Source organism: Anopheles ziemanni, chromosome 2, assembly GCF_943734765.1.
Source record: "Anopheles ziemanni chromosome 2, idAnoZiCoDA_A2_x.2, whole genome shotgun sequence".
Classification (NCBI taxonomy): domain Eukaryota; kingdom Metazoa; phylum Arthropoda; class Insecta; order Diptera; family Culicidae; genus Anopheles; species Anopheles ziemanni.
The window spans coordinates 44,679,671-44,690,597 of NC_080705.1; the positions used below are offsets into that span (position 1 = coordinate 44,679,671).

The 10,927-nt window shown below is 43.7% G+C and overlaps 2 protein-coding genes across 2 annotated transcripts; one reads left to right on the forward strand and one right to left on the reverse strand.

Annotated features, from left to right (window-relative positions):
* Positions 1 to 579: 579 nt before the first annotated feature.
* LOC131293644 (interaptin) lies at positions 580 to 4,870 on the forward strand. The gene is made up of 8 exons (XM_058321721.1): positions 580 to 1,093; positions 1,811 to 2,760; positions 2,829 to 2,911; positions 2,990 to 3,055; positions 3,153 to 3,257; positions 3,571 to 3,732; positions 3,805 to 3,954; positions 4,028 to 4,870. Exons 1-8 carry the CDS (start codon positions 583 to 585, stop codon positions 4,206 to 4,208), a joined length of 2,208 nt encoding a protein of 735 aa, XP_058177704.1. The 5' UTR covers positions 580 to 582; the 3' UTR covers positions 4,209 to 4,870.
* Positions 4,871 to 5,683: 813 nt separating this feature from the next.
* LOC131293646 (ER degradation-enhancing alpha-mannosidase-like protein 2) lies at positions 5,684 to 8,289 on the reverse strand. The gene is made up of 2 exons (XM_058321722.1): positions 8,073 to 8,289; positions 5,684 to 7,995 (listed from the first exon to the last, which is right to left on the reverse strand). The coding sequence occupies exons 1-2, from the start codon at positions 8,216 to 8,218 to the stop codon at positions 5,742 to 5,744; spliced, it is 2,400 nt and encodes a 799-aa protein (XP_058177705.1). The 5' UTR covers positions 8,219 to 8,289; the 3' UTR covers positions 5,684 to 5,741.
* Positions 8,290 to 10,927: the final 2,638 nt, after the last annotated feature.

Here is a 10,927-nt window from a genome sequence, read left to right on the forward strand (position 1 = left end):
TGATCCGTTATATGTATTTCTTTGGAATCATGCCAAAATTCGTAGGTTAGATCCTTGATTTCGTATGATAGCAACGATCGTGCCTTTTGTTTGCTCAAAGAAGGACTTGCCGGGAATTGAGGGTTTGGTGCAACTTACTGTGCTGTTAGGTTGGTAGGTGTAAAAGCTGTATCGAATTTCCGTTTTAACTCAAATATTTAGCTGTGTTAATTTTACCTTGAACAAAGTAAGTCAAAACTGTCAAGCGATGCGCAGAATACTTTTGGTATGTGCGCCTATTCATTGTATTTGTAGTGCGAAAGCATCAGTGGTGTTTATAAATAAATTTACACGGCGCATTTTGTTACCTTCCACTCATAATAAATGAAATGTTCCTTTTTAGACTGTTTAAGCACCAGCCGTGTGAAATGATGGAAAACATGGACATATCGTGCGGAGAAGTAGACCCGGGAAATGAATCTGCGATGGACGGTAAGTGTATCTGCACTTGTCTTGCTGGAAAAGCCATGACCTCCAAGAGCAGCCGAATAACGTTCTTCTTCTTCCCCAAAATTCATACTCTGTCTTGAAGTCGACGAAGGAATGGACGTTTGCTCAGATTCCGAAAAAAGTCGCTTGCAGGAATTCACCCTTAGCGTAAATAACAGCGTGCTGGACGCGAACAACTCCCAAGGCAGTACGTCCAACAATGCAACGTCCGAAATGGGAGACTCGGCCAACACAACCGTTGTGCTGAATAGCAGTTTTCCCAAGCAACAAGAAGCAAGTGCACCTGACGGCTTAGACAAAATCACGCGATTTCCACTGGGAATTGCTAGGGAGTGCAACCAAACGATAAACTCCTTGAATAGCAGTAAGGAGCGCATAAAATCGAGCTTGCTCAGCAGTCCCATTAGCAATGACTTGCGTCTTGCGGGAAAAGAAAACATGTTTACAAACACGTTCGATGCTCAATTGTTCGAATTTCCTACGGAAACTAAGCCTCAGGGCGATAAATTTCCCTTGGATGTGCACGAAATATCGTCGGTTCCTGATGCAATCCCAGCCCACTGCGCTCAATCAGAAGAGGAGCAATTTACACCTGGCAGTGATTGTAAGTATAGGAGTGCTTTCTTATTCATTATGTGAAGTAAAACGGCAGGTGTGATGATAAATTTGAAAGAGTAAAAGTGCTTGTGTACGTTTTTGGTTAGAGTGAGAGTGTTTGAATTGGCTAACGTTACAATTAACGTTAAAATTTAAATTAACGGCAAGTGTGTAACAGTTCGTAAAGTGATAAAGGATAAATGCAATTAGGTTAGTTAAGGTTAATGGCGACAAGCCAATCGTAAATGCATGTTCCTTAATACGTGGAAACGCTTTTTCCCTCCTAACTTATCGAAGAAACTTTTTTCTATCGAAAAACATGTAACGCTAGTAACGCTTGAATTGAATGCAATAGCAGGGTGGAAAGATTCATGGAATTAAGTATTGAACTCGTGCTCTCAAACGTTTACCGAAGAAGAAAGTTGGTGCTGGAGTGTGTGAGGAGTCCAACAGTAATTTTCAATCAAGCTGCCATTCCTTTTTGCCTCCCACGATTTTTCTACGACACTCGGCACAGTTGGTCGATCCGATTTGTCATAAATACACATATATTTTGCTACGACACGAAAAGGGAAAATCCGTGTGGCAAGAAAAGGCTTTCGTTTCGTGCAACCGTTCGTCCCCTGTACGTGTTATTTAAATTTTTCAACTTGTGTCACCAAAATACATTGCTTCTAATTGCTAACGAAACAGATGGTATAACCATTCTCGTTCGATTTAACAGATATTTTTTCGGCGGCTGACTTCGATTGTTTACTGTCCCGTGGATCCTCGCAGGCGGAGACTGCGGCAGTAACAGCATCGGCAGCATCTTCATCACAAGAAACATCTACCGACCTTCCGAGGCACTCGGTGCTCATCAATTTCGACCCACTTTTGCGTCGGCAAACCATCATCGCTTCGCCAGACAATAATGACACCATAGGAAATCTCGAAACGACATCCGCATGTCTGGCCTTGGTTGATTTTGCACATCAGCAGCTGCAGCAACAACAACAACAACAACAACAGCAGCTACACGGTTCCTTCAACGTTAGTCCACTCATCCCACTGGTGGAGACGAATGAATTTGAGCATATAGGAGTTTTGCAACAGGAGGATTCAAGTTTGGTGTCTTCGGCTGTGCCAGATGCGGCTACAGAGCAATTAGAATTAACTCTAACTACAGTTGAAAGTGGTTATATCGAAGGTGTAAATACCCCAGAACGAACGCAGCCTACTGAATCGAACACCCTAGAGCAGACCGTCGTTGAAGCGCAGATTTTGAATAATTCAGTGAGTATCGCTTTGGAAGAACGTGCCCCAGATCAGAACCAGGAAGAGAACGGGGAAAATACGGATCGTCTTTCGCTTTCTGGTAGCTCTATAGAGCAAGATTTCTTTAAAAGTATTAAAAGTGAAGAGCAATACACACAGCAACTTTTCACGGATACGAGTAACCCAGTTGTGGAACTAGCGCCAAAAGTGAGTCCGGTTAAACCGACCAATTCCGAGGAACCATTGGGCGAAACTATTGTATCCACGGATGACGGAGAACAGCAGCAAGACGACATAAAGGAAACGACAGAATCTGCCTTAGCGGCGGTATTGCTCGTTGCACAGTCTAACTCAGCGTCGGACGTTAAAACAGAAAAGGATATAGAAACTCTTGTTGAGTTCGAAACGGCCCCTGTGGTAAGTAGGTAAAGTTGTGGTAGTTTGGGGTCTTTCAACTAATCCAGTTTTATTGGGGTATATTATAGGAAAGCAATGTGCTAATCTCCTTCAGCAACATGCTTGCCGAACCATTACAAGAAAAGCAGAACAGCACAATCCACAATATGAGGTATATTAAACTCACAATAAACGAATAGCTTTTCATGTGGAGCAAGCCTGTAAACATTGACTTTTCTTTTCATTTTAGTGACGATCGAATGGCTCAGCACGAAGATGAAAATGTGGATTCGGCAAAGAAAAATAAAAGTGAAGAGTAAGTACTCTATTGACACATACGTTTGAATTGTTGAAAACATACCTGATAATTACATTGAATAAGTTACTGATGTAGCACTTTATTATTCTTTTAGCATCAACATTGCAGACATGGAAAAAAAGATGCATGACGTTGAACTGAGGGAAGAGAATATGCTGAAACGAATCACCGAGAAGGATAAAACTATTTCTAAAATGAGGTTTGTATGTGCAAAATGAAACACTTCTTTGGAGTAAAACTGTCGCGTGGTGAAAAATGTTTTCAGTTTTTAAACAATCGAGTTAACTATTCACTGTACCTTGAACAGTTTTCCTTTTCCGCACCTTTATCTAATGTGTTCATGGTATTTAAAAATCTTTATAGGAACCTGCTGTATTCATGCGTTTAACATTATCTTTTATCACTTTTTTCGAAGTATACAAATTTGCTTTTTTAATCTCTTGACCATGTATTTTTATTTCATTAGTTCGGTCTCGGTTTTTAATGGGTTCTTTTGTTCTTTTGCTTAATAGCAATGTCGTTGAGGCATACGAACGTACGATTGCAGAATTGATATCAGAAAAGGAAATGTTGATTCGAAATCATGAATTAGAATGTGAAAGTCTAAAACAAGACAACGAGATCAATGCCCAGCATCTTGAATCGTTGGAAAAAACATTCTCCAACCTGTACATGTAAGTATTGCTTGTTACAAATAACCACGTACCGTATATTGTTAAACTAACTGAAACTATCCTACTTACTAGGAAATATGATCGGATGAAAAAGAATGCCGTCAAGTACAAAGAGCACGAAGAAAAGCTATTGGAAAAGATAATGAAACTGGAAGAAAGTCTTCGTGCACAGGAGCAACGGTACGAAAAGATGAAAAGTCATGCAATGAGTCAACTAGAGATGTGAGTTCTATTGATAATGATATGCTTCCCTCTGTAACATGTGTTAATGTTGTACATTTATTGATTTTTACAGTGCTAATACCAAAATCGATGAAGCACTGCGCAACCATTCCCAGGAATCGGCAAAATTAAAGGCACAGATAAAGAAGGAGGAATTGTACCGAATTTCAATCAATGAACAGCTCATTCAAAAGTCGAAGGAAAACGAGGAGTTGGTGAAAATCTGTGACGAGCTGATTAGCGAAACCAATTAAAAGTGATGGGAAAACGAAGGCGCCCATCTCCTTGCAGCTCTACCTGTTTTGCAACCTCTTGACGGTCACAGTGTGGAGGAATATCGTGCAGACGAAAAAGAAAGAGATGCTATGTGAAGTTGTTCCAAGGGGCCCAATGCATTAAACTCTTTTACAATGTGTTGTGCATTGTTCGATTGTAGTCGAAAGCTTAGTTCGAGATCTGATTTTTTTTCAAAGCCCTTTCCATAAACATGCTTGAACCTTCCCTCCTTATCAACACGAATCAAGCTACCAGAAGCGAACGGTGGTCTCTCTATTTATTTTTGTTGCGTAAGCGGCCATGTGTCAATACCGGAAACTGTATCGTTTGTTTACCCCAACGACTCGTTTGTTTTTTTTTAATCCTTTTTATGCATTCAATTTTCGCTCCTTAGAAAAACTTTATTGATATACGCTTTCCTCAAATTCTAGTAATCAGCGTGCGTTTCCCATTTGTGAGAAGCCAACGACGCCATGAATAGTAGAAGAGAAATCAGAAAAAAAGTACAGTTAATAAATAACAGCTACACAGATATAATACTACCTTAACAACAACAAAACCTTGTTTTACTCTTACTTAACTCTTGCCTAACAGGAACAATGTTTGTGAACGTTACCGGCGCGAATAAATCAATGTATTAAATTAATATAATATCATCGTACTAGGTTGGTTTGAGCATGTGTTTTCCAAACGAAGGAACTTATTATTAATATTATTGGATGGATATTATTAATATGAAGCTTACTCGTTTCTAGTCTGTTTCAGATCGCAAGAAAAACCTATATCGAACCAGAAATCATAACGAACATTTTAGTTTTAATGTTATTTTTACTCGACGAGTGGCCCGGATCTTTCCGATCCGGGATATTTTCTGCCACATTTGATCGGACTGAGGCTTAGGCAATTGGTTTGAGTTGGTTGAAGACATTTGGCAATTGGTCTTTCCGATCCGGGATATTTTCTGCCACATTTGATCGGACTGAGGCTTAGGCAATTGGTTTGAGTTGGTTGAAGACATTTTGCAGTCCCCATTTTTAGTGATCGGGGGTAGAAAATTCGCTTTTCGGATTAGTTCCAGACGTCGCACTCTCACTTTACATGTGTTCCTGCTGAAACTTCTAACTCTCTACAATGCCTGTTCATACATCTTGCTTCCCTCTCTTTTTCTTTCTCTCTTCTCTCTGTCACTCCTTCATATCCCTACACCGTTCTTGCATTAAACGTATGTTTAGAACCATCATCTTGTTTAGATCCGTTAAGCTCTAGTAATTCGGTTAGTCCTTTTCTTTCAATATTGTAACGATAGTTTTAACAGAAATCAATTTAGCAAAATTGTTCGCACGTTTTGGAGCATTCCTCAGCTCTTTTGACCGGATTTTCTTTCCATTCCTTTCAATGCCATTAGTAAGTAATGAACCATTCTCGGTTTGCATATTTTGTGCAACTACTCCGTTTTGTGAGTACTTTATTACGATTTAAATCTCCTATGGGCATAGTTGCTATGGAAATAGTCAGTAAAACTCTCCCATCAGCGTTATCCGTTGTAAGTAGGGTTGCGCTCGACACGTAAGCAAGTCGTACCGCGGTCGGATAACTAGCGGTTCTCCCGCCGAGGTTGTTGATGAGGCATTGGAGCTGTCTTTACGCGTGCTGCCACCAACTCGATTCCAATGGTGATAAAACTTTTCTCGATCGAATTTGACCCCTCCTCCAGACCCCGGTGCGTGACGGGCGGCTGACCGAAACATGTTCTGCACAAGTTTCACCAGCATCGCCGCCGGTTTATCTTCGTCATTGCCGTCCTTCTCATGGCGTTGCCCGTCCAAACTACGCGCTTCGTCGACCACAACCGATGGAACATTTTGCGGAACTATCAAATCATCCGGGTTTCCGTTTGCTGGCGGCACTGCCAACAGTAAATCGGGTTCGGTTAACGCTGCTGTTGATCCCGTGGTTTCTTCGTCCATCTCAGCAGGTAACTCGCTCAGGTTTTCGGGGTTTAGAGGTTTTTTACTTGATTGGTCTTGACTTGAGACGGTCACTGTCGACGAGATGGTTTTGCTTTTCACACCCCCATCAACCGCACCTGACCCCCGCCCGGTTCCATCACCATCCCCCATCAAATCGCGGCTGATTGTGCTGCATGGAAGCTTAGTGGTGTCGATCGTGTCATCGGTTACCATCGGTTTGATTTCTTCTACGGCGGTTGCGACCGTCGTATGCAGATGAATCGGAGTGTCTACAGTCGAGCCTTTTTCTTGGCTGCCATCTGCCTTATTCAATTTCTTGTTCTTTTTTAAACCCCGTTGGTAAAGCTCCCCACGATGGCTGGGTTGATCTACATGGTTGGCATCTGCAGTGCCAAACATATTAGTGTGGCGCGCCTCACAACACCGTAATGCCATCGGATCAATTGGGTGTGCTTCCGTGTTGAATATGTAACCACCTCCCGCAACCACGCACTGCTCGGTCTCGCCTGCTACGGTGGTCTGTACGATGTTGCCAATTCGGCCATCATTGTGCAGGAAGTTGCTCGGATCAAACAGAAGGTACAGATATTTTGTGGTTTCTGCTAGGAAAAACGATTCCATACGGTCCTCCTGCTGGTGGCTCTGCACATTCCGTATCGTCGCGTAACCACATGCCGTTTTGGCGCTGTGCTCGATGCTTTCGAGCATATTTTCACCGACCTCGAGCAAAAACGGATCGCCCGTCGCACGATACAGGTACATTACCGACTCGATCAGTTCCGGACGCAGCGGATAGTTTTCACGGTTCGTTCCAGCCTCACCAGTGGGTATATTGTAGAACTCGGGCAAAAACCCGTACTGCCGCCAAACTGCTTGGTAACTGTGCAGTACACGGAGCGCCTCCGTAGTGTTTCCGTACAGGCTCAACAACCCCGGCCAGTACGCTTCGAGGGACTGGAAGACGGGCAACGTAAGCTGTCCTTTGGTCATACTGACCCATACGTACCAATCGTCACGTTTTAGATAACGGTCGATAGCCGCTTTGCTCTCCAGGAATGTTGCCATCAGGTCAGGCTGCTCGAGCAGCAGTGATCCTTTAATCAAATACTCGTAGTATGAATCCACACCGGCACCGATACCGGCATCCTGAGCAATCCATCGGCCGGTCTGCACATCAATATGATTCCCGTAAAGTCCGATAGGCGACCGGTGATCGTACAATGCGTGGAGAGCATTCATGGCCACGTCCTCGTACACCGGATTCCCAGTCAGACGGCTTAGTGTCCCAAATTCTAGAATAAACGTGCCGATGCCAGCGGTGCATGTAACGGCGGTTTCACCGTAGGGAACACCGTGGCGGAGATTCACCGTTCCGTAGGGCATTCCGGTGGCAGTTTCAAATGCCGGCAGCAAACGTTGCGCCACGTCTTCTGCCATGCGCAACAGAGGTCCTTCGCAGGGCCAACCGGGCTCCACGAGGCCTACCGCTTCTAAACCGGCCTGGTGGGACAGCAAGTGCGCTGACAGTAATCCACCGACGATCCGAATGTTCGTTTCGAAAACCGATACATTGATGTCCGCATCGAAAGAACGGCCGTTCAGTAGCTCGACAACGCGGGCGAACTCCGTGTAGTTACCCATCACGGCAAGCGTATCCAGAGCGTCGACTAACGTCAGTGAATAACTCCCCCAAGTGTCAATTCCATCGCACGATAAGGGCCGCAGTTCGTCATACGGTGCACCATGGCGTAAGTAGCCGCCGTAGGCGTGCTGGAACATACTGCGGACTCTTTCGCTGCGCGGACCAAGGGGATGAGATGGAGAAAACCAATTACACATTCGTTCCACAATATAAGTGCGATAGAAGTATACCGTAATCTGTGCATATCATCCTGCGTGTATCTCCGGAGGCATTCTACGTCTGCTATGGAAAACAGTCCCCATCCGGCGACGCAGCACCATAACAAAGCGACCATCGACTGGCCCGGCGAAAAGTGTAGATTCCGCCAACGTATCATAACGGTTCGTACTTTGAGAGGAATTCACAGAAGAATTAAATGCTTACCGAAGTAGTAACAGCATCACTATATCTTATTAGTTACAATTGAAAATAAACAATGGTTTAAATGCTGTGATTTGGCAATTTGCCAAATAGTGGCAGTTGATGAAGGGAAACGTAAACAGACAATTGACTTACAGCAAATGGGATCCCCATGGGATTGGGCCAAGATCAGTAAAAAGAGATGTCGGGTCAAAACTATTTTCTGTTCCGCCATTGTTGTGACAGTTGGTTGGAAAAGGGTTTACAAACATGCTTGCAGTATGTGGAACTCGGGGTCCACACTACAGCGCGACGTCGCCTTGCGCGATGCCGCGCGAATCGCGCTAGATTTTTTTTGCATGGCGTTCAGCGCCTGTCAGGCGACGTCGCGTTACGCGACGGTGCAGTCTGGAAAGCGTGGAAGATCTTTCCTAAAGCCTTGTAAATTAAATAGGTACAGTTGATCCCCGCAGTACGCTATACTCGATATACAGTCTGTTCCCGAGTTACGCGGATTTTGGGGACCAGAGAAATCCGCGTATCTCGAATTTCCGCGTATCTCGAATATTGCTTGACACATAGTTTATACTAGGAGTTACGAGATCGAGCTCTTGTGTACATGTATCATAGAATATTCAAAAATTTTCTTTGTTCATTAATATGAATGCAATGCAAGCGTATTCAAACAACATAAATTGCAACAAACGAAATAAAAAGCGTAAGTTATGCAAATGTGTAATTTACATATTTATTCGTGTGGTTGTACATCTCAGGAATTTAAATCGATGTAATAAACCCAATCTACTGTCAAACTTTGCAAACCGCGTATCTCCGAATCCGCGTAAGTCGAGAACCGCGTAACTCGAGAACAGACTGTACGCAAATTCGCAATTTTTTTACAACTGACAGCTCATAGCGTTGCTTAAACCCCTGGTCACAGCTTTGCGCAACCGCATGCGGTTGCGGTTTTTCCCATGGAAGCGCACGAGTAAGGAAGCAATCCCACTGTGCCTCTCCCTTTCCACCGCATCACACAAATTTATAAACAAAATCAGAAGCAACGTTGCAAGCTTCCAGCACTTCGGAAATTTTGATTTTATCAAAAGTGGTGTCCATAACTACCCGGTTGACAGAAATTGACATTGTTGCTGGTACTATCCCAATCTGCAAGGTTTGGCTTAAAAGACCGAATGCCTCAATTTACGATACAGGGTTGAGGAGTTTGAATGGTTTTTACTGCGCTTGGTTTCTGCTTGTGTCCGTGTAGTTACATACTGTCAAGCGGGATTAAAATGCATTTCGTGCGATTTTCAATCTGGTTTTGAAGGTTCTTATTTTTCTTCCTTGCATTGTATTTCTGTCACAGCAAAACAAGCACGATACGAATCATAAATATTTGATTGTTTATTCCGTGCAGCCGACTATCGTAGCATCCTAGATCAGAGTTTTTTCATCGATACATGAACGAAAAGGGTGAAAAATTCATCACAGTGAAGAAAAGAACAACTCGTAAGAAGGTTCGGCAACAGCAGACGACACAGCTGAGGCAGAGGTAATGTTCGTATCATCGTTCGGAAGATTAACTCAACGCAGTGATCCCGCTTTCATCTTCAGCCATAATTGTTTGTATAACAATCTGTGTTTTTTTTGTTTAACATCAAGGGAATCTTCGAAAGATCGAAAGAAGAGGCTTGAGCCAGTGGTTGGGGCATGGCTCATTGAAGAGCATTGACGCCCAAAGCCGCCTGGCTCTCGCAAAGCTCTTGCGCTAGAAAGCTCCTGCCTGAACGCATCAGCTGGCACCTACAGGACAACCTACCTCCGGTTAGCGGCCCGACGTCGAGGCCTCCGAGACGGCCGCTTCCTTCGCCGCCGTCAGAGGACTGCGGTTAGTCTCGTCGACTGTCACCTCCTGTACAGCGTCACTGCTCCTACTTCTGGAACGGCTGGTGGTGCAGTAGCCCGCCTCCTTGTTCCTCGGTTGCCTGCTGCTTCGGCTACGGTTCTCGGGATCGGCGCGAGGCTGTGTGCTGTGTAATGGTGCTGTGCTCACAACAACTCAACAACAACACACTCCATCAACTCCTTCCGTCGTGAGGATGATTTGCCCAACAATGCGCAAAATCCACCCCAGCAGGAGGATGTTTCGAACGGACTCAACCAACTGTGTCATGCGCAGGGGAATCAAATGAAACACTTGATGTGGAACATCTTGATACAAAAGATTTGCATGAGGGCTGACCGCTAAGCAAAGGAATCATCTTCGAAGTGCCGACCGCAAGACCACCTGATAATTGGTGTTAACGCGTTCTTAGCGGAGAATATATCGAACGATGTCGATGCGTGACTGCCGATATGAATGTTGAATAATTTGTCGACCTCGATTGCTCGAAATGTAACAATCGTGTTTCTTGTTTTACTAGATTGAAAATAAATAAAAAATCCGCAAAATCTTTTCTCAAAGCGGCTGTTGGAAAGTATTGGAATTAGCCTCATTTTGTCATTATCATTTTTATGCGAAGAATCATTAAACACCGTTCTTACGGTTTAAAACGATACATTTGTTGTTTTGTAGTTGTGTGAGTGTTTAGAATATGTATTTAAAAAAGACATAACCGGAAAAAAATTGTAATAAAATGTTCTACGTATTGCGCTTGCTCCATTTATATATGGCAACTGACTAAAA

Coding starts and splice junctions, on each gene's coding strand:
- LOC131293646 (XM_058321722.1), bottom strand. CDS start 8,218: ATGATACGTTGGCGGAATCTACACTTTTCGCCGGGCCAGTCGATGGTC. Junction 7,996..8,072: donor GATGATATGCACAGATTACG/GTATACTTCTAT, acceptor TGGTCCGCGCAG/CGAAAGAGTCCGCAGTATGT.
- LOC131293644 (XM_058321721.1), top strand. CDS start 583: ATGGACGTTTGCTCAGATTCCGAAAAAAGTCGCTTGCAGGAATTCACC. Junction 2,912..2,989: donor AGCACAATCCACAATATGAG/GTATATTAAACT, acceptor TTTTCATTTTAG/TGACGATCGAATGGCTCAGC. Junction 3,733..3,804: donor ACATTCTCCAACCTGTACAT/GTAAGTATTGCT, acceptor CCTACTTACTAG/GAAATATGATCGGATGAAAA.